At 40.9% G+C, this 17873-nt stretch overlaps 1 protein-coding gene across 1 annotated transcript in view; it reads left to right on the top strand.

Annotated features, from left to right (window-relative positions):
* TTN (titin) overlaps nucleotides 1–17873 on the top strand; it is a 325691-nt gene that overhangs the window by 272652 nt on the left and 35166 nt on the right. The window contains exon 277 of the mRNA XM_027865699.1: nucleotides 54–17159. Within this exon, the coding sequence (XP_027721500.1) occupies nucleotides 54–17159 (17106 nt within the window). The remainder of the gene's footprint in view (nucleotides 1–53; nucleotides 17160–17873) is intronic.

Genomic DNA, 17873 nt, shown 5'->3' on the forward strand with positions numbered 1-17873 from the left:
AAATATTTAAGGGTGAACTAATATGTGCTTTTGTTTCCATATTAATTTCACAGATCCACCAGGACCACCTTCAAATGCCCGAGTGACTGATACTACAAAGAAATCTGCTTCTTTAGCTTGGGGCAAACCCCATTATGATGGTGGACTTGAAATCACAGGCTATATAGTAGAGCATCAAAAAGAAGGAGATGAGGCCTGGATAAAAGATACAACAGGAACTGCCCTCAGGATCACAGAATTTGTTGTCCCTGATCTTCAAACAAAAGAAAAATACAATTTCAGAATCTGTGCTATCAATGATGCAGGTGTTGGAGAGCCAGCAGTGATTCCAAATGTTGAAATCATAGAACGTGAATTGGCTCCTGATTTTGAATTAGATGCAGAGCTTCGAAGAACACTTGTTGTTAGAGCAGGGCTAAGCATTAGAATATTTGTACCAATTAAAGGCCGTCCAGCTCCTGAAGTCACCTGGACAAAAGATGGTGTAAACCTTAAAACCCGTGCCAACATTGAAAACACAGAATCCTTTACTCTTCTGATTATTCCAGAATGTAATAGATACGACACTGGCAAATTTGTGATGACTATAGAAAATGCTGCCGGTAAGAAAAGCGGATTTGTCAATGTTAGAGTCTTGGATACACCTGGACCTGTGCTCAATCTGAGGCCGACTGAGATCACGAGGGACAGTGTCACCTTGCACTGGGACCTGCCTCTGATAGATGGGGGCTCTCGTATAACAAACTACATTGTGGAAAAACGTGAAGCCACACGGAAATCGTATTCTACAGCCACAACCAAGTGCCATAAATGTACTTATAAAGTGACTGGCTTATCTGAAGGGTGTGAATATTTCTTCAGAGTGATGGCAGAAAATGAATATGGAATTGGTGAACCAACAGAAACCACAGAGCCTGTAAGGGCCTCTGAGGCACCATCACCACCAGACAGCCTTAATATCATGGACATAACTAAAAACACAGTCAGCCTGGCATGGCCTAAACCAAAGTATGATGGAGGCAGTAAGATCACTGGCTATGTGATTGAAGCCCAGAGAAAAGGCTCTGACCAGTGGACACACATCACAACCATAAAGGGATTAGAATGTGTTGTAAAGAACTTAACTGAAGGGGAAGAATATACTTTCCAAGTTATGGCAGTGAACAGTGCTGGGAGAAGTGCCCCAAGAGAAAGCAGGCCAGTCATTGTAAAAGAGCAGACAATGCTTCCAGAATTGGACCTTCGTGGCATTTACCAGAAACTGGTCATTGCCAGAGCTGGTGAGAATATCAAAGTTGAGATTCCAGTGCTTGGTCGGCCTAAACCAACTGTCACATGGAAAAAAGGAAATCAAGTTCTTAAACAAACCCAAAGAGTTAATTTTGAAAATACTGCCACTTCAACCATACTAAATATCAACGAATGTATAAGAAGTGATAGTGGACCTTACCCACTATCAGCAAAGAATATTGTAGGAGAAGTTGGAGATGTCATCACCATTCAGGTGCATGACATCCCAGGCCCACCGACTGGTCCAATTAAGTTTGATGAAGTTTCATCTGATTTTGTTACCTTCTCTTGGGAACCTCCAGAGAATGATGGAGGAGTACCCATCAGCAATTATGTTGTTGAAATGCGTCAAACTGACAGTACCACATGGGTTGAATTGGCAACCACTGTAATACGTACTACCTATAAAGCAACTCGCCTTATTACTGGAGTGGAGTATCAATTCCGGGTAAAAGCTCAAAACAGATATGGAGTTGGACCAGGTATCACCTCAGCATCTGTCATTGCCAACTATCCATTTAAAGTTCCTGGGCCTCCTGGTACTCCACAAGTAACCGCAGTCACCAAAGAATCGATAACCATTAGCTGGCATGAGCCTCTAACTGATGGTGGAAGTCCCATTTTAGGATATCATGTTGAAAGAAAAGAAAGAAATGGTATTCTCTGGCAGACTGTGAGTAAAGCATTAGTGCCAGGGAACATTTTTAAATCAAGTGGCCTAACAGACGGCATTGCTTATGAGTTCCGAGTGATTGCAGAAAATATGGCTGGCAAAAGCAAGCCAAGCAAGCCATCTGAACCTACACTTGCCTTGGACCCCATTGACCCGCCTGGGAAACCAATTCCTCTCAATATTACTAGACATACAGTAACACTTAAATGGGCTAAGCCTGAGTATACTGGAGGATTCAAGATCACTAGCTACATTGTTGAAAAGAGAGACCTTCCCAGTGGTCGTTGGCTGAAGGCCAACTTCAGCAACATTTTGGAGAATGAATTCACGGTCAGTGGCTTAACTGAGGACGCTGCATATGAATTCCGTGTGATTGCCAAAAATGCTGCTGGAGCTGTAAGTCCACCCTCCGAGCCTTCAGATGCCATAACATGCAGAGATGACATCGAAGCACCAAGGATCATGGTGGATGTTAAATACAAAGACACACTAGTATTAAAAGCAGGTGAAGTTTTTAAGCTTGAAGCAGATGTTTCTGGTCGGCCACCACCAACAATGGAATGGACCAAAGATGGAAAGGAGCTTGAAGGCACAGCAAAATTAGAAATAAAAACAGCAGATTTCTCTACAAATCTAGTTAACAAAGATTCATCAAGAAAGGATAGTGGGGCATATGTACTTACAGCTACTAATCCTGGTGGTTTTGCCAAACACATTTTCAATGTTAAAGTTCTTGATCGACCAGGTCCACCTGAAGGACCTTTGGCTGTGACTGAAGTTACTGCAGAAAAGTGTGTATTATCATGGTTACCTCCACTAGATGATGGAGGTGCCAGCATTGACCACTACATAGTGCAAAAACGTGAAACCAGCAGATTGGCATGGACAAACGTAGCCTCTGAAGTACAACTAACAAAACTGAAGGTCACCAAATTATTGAAAGGCAATGAATATGTGTTCCGTGTTATGGCTGTTAATAAATATGGGGTAGGAGAGCCCCTTGAATCAGAACCTGTCCTTGCAGTAAATCCATATGGACCCCCAGATCCACCCAAAAATCCTGAAGTTACAACTATTACTAAGGACTCTATGGTTGTCTGTTGGGGACATCCTGATTCTGATGGAGGAAGTGAAATTATCAATTACATTGTGGAACGCCGAGATAAAACTGGCCAACGATGGGTGAAATGTAATAAAAAAGCTGTCACTGACTTAAGGTATAAGGTATCTGGACTGACAGAAGGACATGAATATGAGTACAGGATCATGGCTGAAAATGCTGCTGGAATTAGTGCACCAAGTGCTACGAGTCCATTTTATAAAGCTTGTGATACTGTCTTTAAGCCTGGCCCACCAGGAAATCCACGTGTTCTAGATACAAGCAGATCATCAATTTCAATTGCTTGGAATAAACCAATCTATGATGGTGGCTCAGAAATCACAGGGTATATGGTTGAGATAGCACTGCCTGAAGAAGATGAGTGGAAGATTGTCACACCTCCAGCAGGACTCAAGGCAACCTCTTATACTATCACCAACCTCAAAGAAAATCAAGAATACAAAATCCGTATCTACGCCATGAATTCTGAAGGAATTGGTGAACCTGCACTTGTTCCTGGAACTCCAAAGGCTGAGGAAAGGATGCTGCCTCCAGAGATTGAATTGGATGCTGACCTACGTAAAGTTGTCACCATAAGGGCTTGCTGTACCCTAAGACTATTTGTTCCAATCAAAGGAAGACCAGCACCAGAAGTGAAATGGACAAGAGAGCACGGAGAATCTTTAGATAAAGCTAGCATTGAATCAACAAGCTCTTATACCTTGCTTATTGTTGGAAATGTCAACAGATTTGATAGTGGTAAATATATACTAACTATAGAAAACAGTTCAGGTAGCAAATCGGCATTTGTCAATGTCAGGGTTCTTGATACACCAGGACCACCTCAGGACTTGAAAATCAAAGAAGTCACTAAATCATCTGTCACACTGACTTGGGAACCACCTCTCCTAGATGGCGGCTCCAAGATAAAGAACTACATTGTTGAAAAGCGTGAATCCACGAGAAAAGCTTACTCAACTGTTGCAACAAATTGCCATAAGACTTCCTGGAAAGTAGATCAACTTCAAGAAGGCTGCAATTATTATTTTAGAGTTCTGGCAGAAAATGAGTATGGAATTGGTCTCCCAGCTGAAACTGCAGAGTCTGTTAAAGCATCAGAAAGACCACTTCCTCCAGGGAAGATAACTCTACTAGATGTCACAAGAAATAGTGTGTCACTCTCTTGGGAGAAACCAGAACATGATGGAGGAAGTAGAATTCTAGGCTACATTGTGGAGATGCAGAGCAAAGGCAGTGATAAGTGGGCAACATGTGCCACAGTCAAAGTCACCGAAGCCACAATTACTGGATTGATTCAGGGTGAAGAGTATTCATTCCGTGTTTCAGCCCAGAATGAAAAAGGAATCAGCGATCCTCGACAGCTTAGCGTACCAGTCATTGCCAAAGACCTTGTCATTCCACCAGCCTTCAAACTATTATTTAACACTTTCACAGTGCTAGCAGGTGAAGATCTAAAAGTTGATGTCCCATTTATTGGACGTCCAACTCCAACCGTGACCTGGCACAAAGATGATGTGCCTCTGAAACAGACTACTAGAGTAAATGCAGAAAGCACAGAAAATAACACACTGTTGACAATAAAGGAAGCATTCCGGGAAGATGTTGGACATTATGTAGTTAAACTTGTAAACTCAGTAGGTGAAGCCACTGAAACCCTTAATATTATTGTTCTTGACAAACCAGGGCCTCCTACTGGACCCGTTAAAATGGATGAAGTAACTGCAGATAGTATTACTCTGTCCTGGGACCCACCAAAATATGATGGTGGAAGTTCTATCAATAATTATATTGTAGAGAAAAGGGACACTTCTACAACTACCTGGCATATTGTGTCAGCTACTGTTGCAAGAACAACAATAAAAGCCTGCCGACTGAAGACTGGATGTGAATATCAGTTCAGAATTGCAGCTGAAAACAGATATGGAAAAAGTACTTATCTCACATCAGAGCCTATTGTAGCCCAATATCCATTCAAAGTGCCTGGACCTCCAGGAACACCTTTCGTGACAGCTTCTTCCAAAGACAGTATGGAGGTCCAATGGAATGAGCCAGTCAATGATGGTGGTAGCAGAGTTATTGGTTATCATTTAGAACGTAAAGAGAGAAATAGCATCCTCTGGGTAAAGTTGAACAAAACACCTATTCCACAAACCAAGTTTAAAACAACTGGCCTTGAAGAAGGAATTGAGTATGAATTTAGAGTCTGTGCTGAAAACATTGTGGGCATTGGCAAGCCTAGCAAAGTATCTGAATGTTATGTAGCTCATGACCCATGTGATCCACCAGGTCGGCCAGAAGCAATAATTGTCACAAGGAACTCTGTGACTCTTCAGTGGAAGAAACCCACCTACGATGGTGGAAGCAAGATCACTGGCTATATTGTTGAGAAGAAAGAGTTACCAGATGGCCGCTGGATGAAAGCCAGCTTTACTAATGTCATTGAAACTCAATTTGAAGTAACTGGCCTAGTTGAAAATCAGAGATATGAGTTCCGGGTTATAGCGCGAAATGCTGCAGGAGTATTTAGTGAGCCATCTGAAAGCACAGGAGCAATCACAGCGAGAGATGAAGTAGACCCTCCACGGATAAGTATGGACCCAAAGTATAAAGACACAATTGTAGTCCATGCTGGTGAGTCATTCAAGATTGAAGCTGACATTTATGGCAAACCAATACCAACCATTCAGTGGACAAAAGGTGATCGAGAACTTTCAAACACAGCTCATTTAGAAATAAAAAGTACTGATTTTGCCACCTCCCTCAATGTAAAGGAAGCAGGTCGTGTTGATAGTGGTAATTATGCACTGAAAGCAAAAAATGTTGCTGGAGAGAGATCGGTTAGCGTAAATGTCAAAGTTCTCGATAGGCCAGGACCACCTGAAGGACCTGTTGTTGTGTCTGGAGTTACTGCTGAAAAATGCACATTAGCATGGAAACCCCCACTCCAAGATGGTGGTAGTGATATCATAAACTACATTGTAGAAAGAAGAGAAACCAGCCGTTTAGTTTGGACTGTGGTTGATGCCAATGTGCAAACGCTTAGTTGCAAGGTTACCAAACTCCTAGAAGGAAATGAATATATGTTCCGCATAATGGCTGTAAACAAATATGGTGTTGGTGAACCTCTTGAATCTGAGCCAGTCATTGCCAAGAACCCATTTGTTGTGCCAGATGCACCAAAGGCACCTGAAGTTACTACAGTGACCAAAGACTCAATGATTGTTGTATGGGAAAGGCCAGCATCTGATGGTGGCAGTGAAATTCTTGGTTATGTCCTTGAAAAACGGGATAAGGAAGGCATCCGATGGACAAGATGCCACAAGGGTTTGATTGGGGAATTGCGTTTAAGAGCAACTGGACTCATAGAAAACCATCATTATGAATTTAGAGTCTCAGCTGAAAATGCTGCTGGTCTCAGTGAACCAAGTCTACCTTCTGCTTACCAAAAAGCTTGTGATCCTATTTATAAGCCAGGACCACCAAATAACCCCAAAGTCACAGATATTACAAGGTCTTCAGTTTTCCTCTCATGGAGCAAACCAGTTTATGATGGTGGCAGTGAAATCCAAGGATACATAGTTGAAAAATGTGATGTAAGTGTTGGGGAATGGACAATGTGTACTCCACCAACCGGAATCAAGAAAACAAATATAGAAGTAGAAAACCTGTTGGAAAAGCATGAATACAATTTCCGTATCTGTGCTGTTAATAAAGCTGGAGTTGGAGAACATGCTGATGTACCTGGGCCTATTATAGTTGAAGAAAAATTGGAAGCACCAGACATTGATCTTGATCTAGAATTAAGGAAAGTAATAAACATAAGAGCAGGTGGTTCCTTGAGGTTGTTTGTTCCCATTAGAGGTCGCCCTACACCAGAAGTTAAGTGGGGAAAGATGGATGGAGAAATCCGGGATGCAGCTCTAATTGATGTCACATCCAGCTTTACCTCTCTTGTCCTTGAAAATGTGAACAGATATGACAGTGGAAAATACACGCTCACCTTAGAAAACAGTAGTGGAACAAAGTCTGCCTTCGTCACTGTGAGAGTCTTGGATACACCAAGTCCACCAGTTAACCTTAAAATAACAGAAATCACCAAAGACTCAGTATCAATCACATGGGAACCACCTCTGTTGGACGGAGGATCCAAAATAAAAAATTATATTGTTGAGAAACGTGAAGCTACAAGAAAATCTTATGCTGCTGTTGTAACAAACTGCCATAAGCACTCATGGAAAATAGATCAACTTCAAGAGGGCTGCAGTTATTACTTTAGAGTTACAGCTGAAAATGAATATGGTATTGGCCTTCCTGCCCACACTGCTGACCCAATTAAGGTTGCTGAAGTTCCACAACCACCAGGAAAAATAACAGTGGATGATGTCACAAGAAACAGTGTTTCCCTAAGCTGGACAAAGCCAGAACATGATGGTGGCAGCAAAATTATACAATATATTGTTGAAATGCAAGCTAAGCGCAGTGACAAATGGTCAGAGTGTGCCCGTGTTAAGAACTTGGAAGCAGTAATTACAAACTTAACCCAAGGAGAAGAATATCTATTTAGAGTTGTTGCTGTAAATGAAAAGGGAAGGAGTGATCCTAGGTCCCTTGCTGTTCCAGTAATTGCCAAAGATTTAGTTATTGAGCCAGATGTAAGACCTGCATTCAACAGTTACAGCATCCAAGTTGGTCAGGATTTAAAAATAGAAGTTCCAATTTCTGGACGTCCTAAGCCCACCATTACCTGGACGAAAGATGACCAACCACTAAAACAGACAACAAGATTCAATGTTACTGATTTGCCTGACCTTACTGTGCTTACCATTAAAGAAACCCACAAGGAAGATGGCGGAATGTATGGAATCACAGTTGCCAATGTTGTTGGACAAAAATCTGCTTCCATTGAAATTATAACTCTAGACAAGCCTGATCCACCAAAAGGCCCTGTGAAATTTGATGAAGTCAGTGCTGAGAGTATTACATTATCTTGGAATCCTCCACTATATACAGGTGGTTGCCAAATCACTAACTATATTGTTCAAAAGAGAGATACAACCACTACCATATGGGAAGTTGTTTCTGGTACTGTTGCAAGAACAACCTTAAAAGTGAGTAAGCTGAAAACTGGCACAGAATACCAATTCAGAATATTTGCTGAAAACAGATATGGACAAAGCTTTGCCTTAGAATCTGATCCTGTTGTAGCCCAATATCCCTACAAAGAACCAGGTCCTCCTGGCACACCATTTGTTAATACCATTTCTAAAGATTCTATGGTTGTACAGTGGCATGAACCAATTAATAATGGTGGAAGTCCAGTCATTGGTTACCACCTTGAGAGAAAGGAAAGAAACAGTATTTTGTGGACAAAGGTCAACAAAACTATTATCCATGACACCCAGTTTAAAGTACTTAATCTTGAAGAAGGTATTGAATATGAATTCAGAGTGTATGCTGAAAATATCGTTGGTGTAGGCAAAGCAAGCAAAAGTTCAGAATGTTATGTGGCCCGTGATCCCTGTGACCCCCCAGGAACTCCAGAAGCAATCATGATCAAGAGAAATGAAATTACTCTACAATGGACCAAGCCTGTATATGACGGTGGAAGCATGATCACTGGCTATATTGTTGAGAAACGAGATTTGCCTGAGGGCCGCTGGATGAAAGCCAGTTTCACGAATGTCATCGAAACACAATTCACTGTCACTGGCCTTACTGAAAATGAAAGGTATGAATTCAGAGTGATTGCAAAGAATGCTGCAGGTGCAGTAAGTAAACCCTCAGACAGTACTGGACCTATAACAGCCAAGGATGAAGTTGAACTTCCCAGAATCTCAATGGATCCAAAATACAGAGACACAATTGTGGTCAATGCTGGAGAAACATTCAGACTTGAGGCTGATGTCTATGGAAAGCCACTACCTACCATCGAGTGGTTAAAAGGAGATAAAGAAGTTGAAGAATCTGCTAGATGTGAAATAAAGAATACAGATTTCAAAGCACTGATCATTGTAAAAGATGCCATTAGAATTGATGGTGGACAATATATTTTAAGAGCTTCTAATGTTGCAGGTTCTAAGTCATTCCCAGTAAATGTAAAAGTATTAGACAGACCAGGGCCTCCAGAAGGTCCTATTCAGGTTACTGGAGTTACTTCTGAAAAATGCTCATTAACTTGGTCTCCACCCCTTCAAGATGGTGGCAGTGACATTTCTCACTATGTTGTTGAAAAAAGAGAAACCAGCCGACTTGCATGGACTGTTGTTGCTTCAGAAGTTGTAACCAATACATTGAAAGTAACCAAACTTTTAGAAGGAAATGAATATATTTTCCGTGTAATGGCTGTTAACAAATACGGAGCTGGTGAGCCTTTGGAATCTGCACCAGTACTAATGAAAAACCCATTTGTGCTTCCTGGTCCACCAAAGAACTTAGAAGTAACAAATATTGCCAAGGACTCCATGACAGTCTGCTGGAACCGTCCAGACAGTGATGGTGGAAGCGAGATTATTGGTTATATTGTAGAAAAGAGGGACAGAAGTGGCATTAGATGGATCAAGTGCAATAAGCGGCGAATTACAGATTTGCGATTAAGAGTTACAGGATTGACAGAAGATCATGAATATGAATTTAGAGTATCTGCAGAAAATGCTGCTGGAGTTGGAGAATCAAGTCAGGCTACAGTTTATTATAAGGCTTGTGACCCTGTATTCAAACCTGGGCCACCCACCAATGCCCACCTTGTAGACACCACCAAAAATTCAATTACACTTGCATGGAGCAAGCCCATTTATGATGGTGGCAGTGAAATCCTGGGATACTTAGTAGAGATCTGTAAAGCAGATGAAGATGACTGGAAAGTAGTGACGCCACAGACTGGTCTGAAAGTCACTCGATTTGAGATTTCAAAGCTTATCGAACATCAGGAATATAAGATACGGGTTTGTGCTCTCAATAAAGTTGGTTTAGGTGAGCCTGCATCAGTACCTGGTACTGTGAAACCAGAAGATAAACTTGAACCTCCTGAACTTGACCTTGATTCAGAATTAAGGAAAGGAATAGTAGTCAGAGCTGGTGGATCTGCCAGAATTCACATTCCATTCAAAGGCCGACCAACACCTGATATTATTTGGTCTCGAGAGGAAGGTGAATTTACTGATAAAGTTCAAATTGAAAAAGGCTTAAACTATACCCAATTATCAATAGATAACTGTGATAGAAATGATGCTGGGAAATACATCCTCAAACTGGAAAACAGTAGTGGATCCAAATCTGCATTTGTTACTGTGAAAGTCCTAGATACTCCAGGACCTCCACAAAACTTGGCAGTTAAAGAAGTGAAGAAAGATTCTGTCACACTGGTCTGGGAACCACCTATCATTGATGGTGGTGCAAAGATTAAGAACTATGTAATTGACAAGCGAGAATCGACCCGAAAGGCATATGCTAATGTGAGTGCCAAATGCAACAAAACAAGTTTCAAAGTTGAAAATCTTACCGAAGGAGCCATCTATTACTTCAGAGTTATGGCAGAAAATGAATTTGGAGTTGGGGTTCCAGTAGAAACTCTTGATGCAGTGAAAGCAGCTGAACCTCCTTCACCACCTGGGAAGGTTACACTAACTGACGTGTCTCAAACCAGTGCATCACTTATGTGGGAAAAACCTGAACATGATGGAGGTAGCAGAGTTTTGGGTTATGTGGTTGAAATGCAACCGAAAGGAACGGAAAAATGGAGTGTTGTTGCTGAATCCAAAGTTTGCAATGCAGTTATTTCTGGTCTAAGTTCTGGGCAGGAGTATCAGTTCCGAGTCAAGGCTTACAATGAAAAAGGAAAAAGTGATCCAAGAGTCCTTGGTGTTCCAGTCATAGCTAGAGATTTGACTATACAACCAAGTTTCAGGTTGCCATTTAACACATACAGTGTCCAGGCTGGAGAAGATCTCAAGATAGAAATACCAGTTATAGGTCGACCTAGGCCTAAAATTTCTTGGGTAAAAGATGGTGAGGCTCTTAAACAGACTACCAGAGTCAATGTAGAAGAAACAGCCACATCAACTATTTTACACATTAAAGAAAGCAACAAAGATGACTTTGGAAAATATAAAATAACAGCAACAAACGCTGCAGGCACAGCAACAGAAGATCTTAGCATAATAGTTTTGGAAAAACCTGGGCCACCAGTTGGACCCGTTCGCTTCGATGAAGTCAGTGCAGACTTTGTAGTCATATCCTGGGAACCACCAATATACACTGGTGGCTGTCAAATAAGCAATTATATTGTAGAGAAACGTGATACAACCACTACCTCCTGGCAAATGGTATCAGCAACAGTAGCAAGAACAACAATTAAAATAACCAAACTTAAAACAGGCTGTGAATACCAATTCAAGATTTTTGCTGAAAACAGATATGGTACGAGTCCCTCACTAGATTCTAAACCAGTTGTTGTACAATATCCATTTAAAGAACCTGGGCCACCTGGAACTCCTTTTGTGACATCCATATCAAAAGATCAAATGCTTGTAGAGTGGCATGAGCCAGTCAATGACGGTGGGAGCAAAGTTATTGGCTACCATCTTGAACAGAAAGAAAAGAATAGCATTCTTTGGATGAAGTTAAACAAAATCCCCATTCAAGACACCAAGTTTAAAACTACTGGACTTGATGAAGGCCTTGAGTATGAATTCAAAGTTTCTGCTGAAAATATTGTTGGCATTGGAAAACCTAGCAAAGTATCTGAATGCTTTGTTGCTCGTGATCCATGTGACCCACCTGGCCGTCCTGAAGCCATTGTTATAACAAGAAACAACGTCACATTGAAATGGAAAAAACCTGCCTATGATGGTGGTAGCAAAATAACAGGCTATATTGTAGAAAAGAAAGATCTACCTGATGGTCGTTGGATGAAAGCCAGCTTTACCAATGTGTTAGAGACAGAATTTACAGTGAGTGGGCTTGTAGAAGACCAAAGATATGAATTTAGAGTAATAGCCAGAAATGCAGCTGGAAACTATAGTGAGCCATCAGAAAGCACTGGTGCAATTACCGCTAGAGATGAAATTGATGCACCTAATGCTTCCTTGGACCCAAAATACAAAGACATGATTGTTGTTCATGCAGGAGAGACCTTCGTTCTGGAAGCTGACATCCGTGGTAAGCCTATACCTGACATTGTGTGGATAAAAGATGGGAAAGAGCTTGAGGAAACAGCAGCCAGAATGGAAATTAAATCTACTACACAAAAAACAACTCTTGTTGTCAAAGACTGCATAAGAACTGATGGGGGACAGTATATCTTGAAGCTCAGCAATGTTGGTGGTACAAAGTCTATACCAATAACTGTAAAAGTACTTGATAGGCCAGGACCTCCTGGACCACCTCTGAAAGTTTCAGGAGTTACTGCAGAAAAATGTTACTTGGCATGGAACCCACCTCTACAAGATGGTGGTGCTAGTATTTCTCATTACATCATTGAGAAGAGAGAAACAAGCAGACTCTCATGGACCCAGGTTTCAACTGAAGTACAGGCCCTGAACTACAAAGTTACTAAACTTCTTCCAGGCAATGAGTATATATTCCGTGTCATGGCTGTAAACAAATACGGAATTGGAGAGCCACTGGAATCCGAGCCTGTCATAGCCTGTAATCCATACAAGCCACCAGGTCCTCCTTCAACACCTGAAGCCTCAGCAATCACTAAAGACTCAATGGTAGTAACATGGGCACGTCCGGTAGATGATGGTGGAGCTGAAATTGAGGGTTATATACTTGAAAAGCGTGATAAAGATGGCATCAGATGGACTAAATGCAATAAGAAAACACTAACAGATCTACGACTCAGAGTGACTGGACTTACAGAGGGCCACTCCTATGAATTCAGAGTTGCAGCTGAGAATGCAGCTGGCATGGGTGAATTTAGTGAGCCATCTGTTTTCTATCGTGCGTGTGATGCTTTGTATCCACCAGGCCCCCCAAGCAATCCTAAAGTAACAGACACATCTAGATCTTCAGTATCTCTGGCATGGAATAAGCCCATCTACGATGGTGGTGCTCCTGTTAAGGGCTATGTTGTGGAAGTCAAAGAGGCTGCTGCTGATGAATGGACAACGTGTACACCACCAACAGGTCTACAAGGAAAGCAGTTCACTGTAACTGAACTTAAAGAAAACAGTGAATATAACTTCCGCATATGCGCCATTAACTCAGAAGGTGTTGGTGAACCTGCAACCATACCTGGATCAGTTGTTGCTGCTGAAAGGATTGAGCCTCCTGAAATTGAACTTGATGCTGATCTAAGGAAGGTTGTCATTCTTCGTGCAAGTGCTACCTTGAGATTATTTGTTACCATCAAAGGTAGACCAGAACCTGAAGTCAAATGGGAAAAAGCAGAAGGCACTCTCACTGAGAGAGCCCAGATTGAGGTCACCAGCTCATATACAATGTTGGTTATTGATAATGTTACCAGATTTGACAGTGGTAGATATAACCTGACTCTAGAAAATAATAGTGGCTCCAAAACAGCTTTTGTTAATGTCAGAGTTCTTGATTCACCAAGCGCACCTGTGAATTTGACTGTGAAAGAAGTGAAGAAAGATTCAGTAACATTGTCTTGGGAACCACCACTTATTGATGGTGGAGCTAAAATTACAAATTACATTGTTGAAAAACGAGAGTCTACAAGAAAAGCATATGCCACTGTTACAAACAATTGCACTAAGACCACTTTCAAAATCGAAAATCTCCAAGAAGGGTGTACTTACTTCTTCCGTGTCTTGGCTTCAAATGAATATGGAATTGGTTTGCCAGCTGAAACAACAGAACCAGTTAAAGTATCTGAACCACCCCTGCCACCTGGAAGAGTTACTCTTGTTGATGTGACACGTAACACTGCTACCATTAAATGGGAGAAACCAGAAAGTGATGGTGGCAGTAAAATTACGGGTTATGTAGTAGAAATGCAGACTAAAGGAAGTGAGAAATGGAGCACTTGCACACATGTAAAGACATTAGAAGCCACTGTGTCTGGTCTGACTACTGGAGAAGAATATACCTTTAGGGTAGCTGCAGTTAATGAAAAAGGGAAAAGTGACCCTAGACAACTTGGAGTACCAGTAGTTGCAAAAGATATTGAAATAAAACCCTCAGTTGAGCTTCCTTTCAACACTTTCAATGTTAAAGCTGGAGACCAACTCAAGATTGATGTGCCATTTAGTGGGAGACCTGTGCCTACTGTAAGCTGGAAAAAAGATGGACAAACCCTAAAAGAGACAACTAGAGTAAATGTTCAGTCATCAAAGACTGTAACATCATTAATTATCAAGGAAGCTTCAAGAGAAGATGTTGGAAAGTATGAATTATCTGTTTCAAACAGTGCTGGAGTTACAACCGTTTCTATTACTGTAATCGTCCTTGACAGACCAGGACCTCCAGGACCTATACATATTGACGAAGTTAGCTCTGACAATGTAACAATATCTTGGAATCCTCCAGAATATGATGGTGGCTGCCAAATTAGCAATTACATTGTTGAGAAAAGAGATACTACTTCTACGATATGGCAAGTAGTATCACAAGCAGTTGCAAGGACATCCATTAAGATAGTTCGCCTGACAACAGGAAGTGAATATCAGTTCCGTGTTTGTGCAGAGAACCGTTATGGTAGGAGTACTTACAGTGAATCATCAGCTGTCATTGCAGAATACCCATTCAGTCCCCCAGGTCCTCCTGGAACACCTAAAGTTGTACATGCCACAAAATCCACCATGATTGTAAGTTGGCAAGTGCCAGTTAATGATGGAGGAAGTCAAGTAATTGGCTATCACCTTGAGCATAAAGAAAAAAGCAGTATTCTTTGGACAAAAGTAAACAAAACTCTCATTACTGATACACAAATGAAAGTTTCTGGCCTTGATGAAGGACTGATGTATGAATACCGTGTATATGCTGAGAATATTGCAGGAATTGGTAAATGCAGCAAGGCATGTGAGCCAGTTCCTGCAAGAGACCCTTGTGATCCTCCTGGTCAACCAGAAGTTACAAATATTACCAGAAAGTCCGTTTCACTTAAATGGTCTAAACCCCGATATGATGGTGGGGCTAAAATCACAGGTTACCTTATTGAGTGCAGAGAACTGCCAGATGGCCGGTGGTTGAAGTGCAACTTTACCAATGTACAAGAAACTTATTTTGAGGTAACTGAACTTACAGAAGATCAACGTTATGAATTCCGTGTTTTTGCAAGGAATGCTGCTGACTCCATTAGTGAGCCATCTGAATCAACTGGACCTATTACAGTAAAAGATGATGTTGAGGCCCCAAGAATTATGATGGATGTCAAATTCCGTGACATTATCAGGGTCAAAGCTGGGGAAGTCCTTAAAATCAATGCAGACATTTCAGGACGACCTCTACCTGTAATATCCTGGTCAAAGGATGGCAAGGAGATTGAAGAAAGAGCAAAGACTGAAATTGTTTCAACAGACTGCACAACTTTGTTAACAGTTAAGGACTGTGTGAGACGTGACACTGGTCAGTATGTGTTAACTCTCAAAAATGTTGCAGGAACTCGGTCTATGGCTGTTAACTGCAAAGTCCTTGATAGACCTGGGCCACCAGCAGGACCTCTAGAAATAAATGGCCTAACTGCTGAGAAATGTTCACTTTCCTGGGGACCTCCACAAGAAGATGGTGGTGCAGATATTGACTATTATATTGTAGAAAAACGTGAGACAAGCCGACTTGCATGGACAATTTGCGAAGAAGAATTAAGAACAACATCTTGTAAAGTAACCAAATTACTTAGAGGTAATGAATATATATTTAGAGTCATTGGTGTTAATAAATATGGTGCAGGTGAGCCCCTGGAGAGTGTGGCTGTAAAGGCACTTGACCCCTTTACGGTGCCCAGTCCACCCACATCTTTGGAGATCACATCTGTGACCAAAGATTTCATGACCTTATGCTGGTCAAGACCCGAGAGCGATGGGGGTAATGATATCTCTGGATACATAATTGAACGTCGGGAGAAAAACAGCTTACGATGGGTACGTGTAAACAAAAAACCAGTTTATGATCTGAGAGTAAAATCAACAGGACTTCGGGAAGGATGTGAATATGAATATCGGGTCTATGCAGAAAATGCTGCTGGTCTGAGCCTTCCAAGTGAAACATCACCTTTGGTTCGAGCAGAAGATCCAATCTTCTTACCCTCTCCTCCATCTAAACCTAAAATTGTGGACTCAGGAAAAACAAATATAACTATTGGCTGGGTTAAGCCTTTGTTTGATGGAGGGGCCCCAGTTACCGGATACACAGTAGAATATAAGAAATCTGATGAAACTGAGTGGTTAGTTGCCATCCAGAACTTACGAGGCACTGAATATACAGTAAGTGGTTTAACAGCAGGGGCTGAATATGTCTTTAGAGTAAGATCAATAAATAAGGTTGGTGCTAGTGATCCAAGTGATAGCTCAGATCCTCAGGTAGCAAAGGAAAGAGAAGAAGAACCTATATTTGACCTTGACAGTGAAATGAAGAAGACTTTGATTGTCAAGGCTGGTGCCTCATTTACCATGACTGTGCCTTTCCGAGGAAGACCAGTACCTACTGTAATATGGAGTAAGCCAGATATTGATCTCCGTACTAGAGCTTGTATTGATTCTACAGACACTCGCACATCGCTTACTATTGAAAATGCCAACAGAAATGACTCTGGAAAATACACATTAACAATTCAGAATACTTTGAATGCTGCTTCATTGACCTTAGTCGTCAAAGTTCTTGATACCCCTGGACCACCAGCTAACATTAATGTTAAAGATGTAACCAAGGAATCTGCAGTGTTATCCTGGGATGTTCCTGAAAATGATGGTGGTGCCCCTGTGAAAAATTACCATATAGAAAAACGAGAGGCCAGTAAGAAAGCATGGGTCACCGTGACTAACAATTGCCATCGACTTTCCTACAAAGTGTCCAACTTACAAGAGGGAGCTGTTTACTACTTCAGAGTCTCTGGAGAAAATGAGTTTGGTGTTGGCGTACCCTCTGAAACCAAGGAAGGAGTAAAAATCACAGGTAAGAGCACATATTTAGGAATAATTTGAATCACTCTAAATAGTTTTTGTTTTAGTCTGAAGATCATGAATTTAATTTATAAAAAATAGATAGTTCCATACAGGATTTCTGGTAAAATTTCCAAATTTCTCAATTTCTAATTATATGAAAAATTTCACAGCTGGAACTATGTAATTTTTAAGAATACATCTAGGATATTTAATTTAAATATAGTTTTTATATTAAGTACATAGTAACCATCATAACACAGTTTGGATATAAGTTAAAATATTCCTTACAACCTAGTCTCTAGGGCTTTTCCTTTTTTTTTTTTAATTTGTGCTGAAGACTATTTATAAGTAAATAAATCACTTATCATTTAAGTGTGAAAGTGGCCATGTTTAAGTACAATTAGATAATTGTAGTTATCCTTAGCTATCTGGGACAAAATTAGCCATACTCAAATAAGTGGTGATAATAATAATTGACATCCATGGAGTTGTTTAAAATTTTCAAAGCACTTTGTGTACATGACCTCATTTGGGCCTCATTACTCTATGAGGTAAGTGCTATAGGTGTTGTTATCCTCACATATCAGACGAGGAAATTGAGGCTCAGAGAGATGTGGTGAATTATCCATATTTATGTAGTCAATAAAAATTGAGTCAAGATTAAAGCTCAGGTCTTCTTTTCTCCATGCCTAGTAAATGATTAATAAATATTTATCTATTCAAG

The sequence above is a fragment of the Vombatus ursinus genome, unplaced genomic scaffold, assembly GCF_900497805.2.
Source record: "Vombatus ursinus unplaced genomic scaffold, bare-nosed wombat genome assembly UNPS02014779.1, whole genome shotgun sequence".
NCBI lineage: Eukaryota > Metazoa > Chordata > Mammalia > Diprotodontia > Vombatidae > Vombatus > Vombatus ursinus.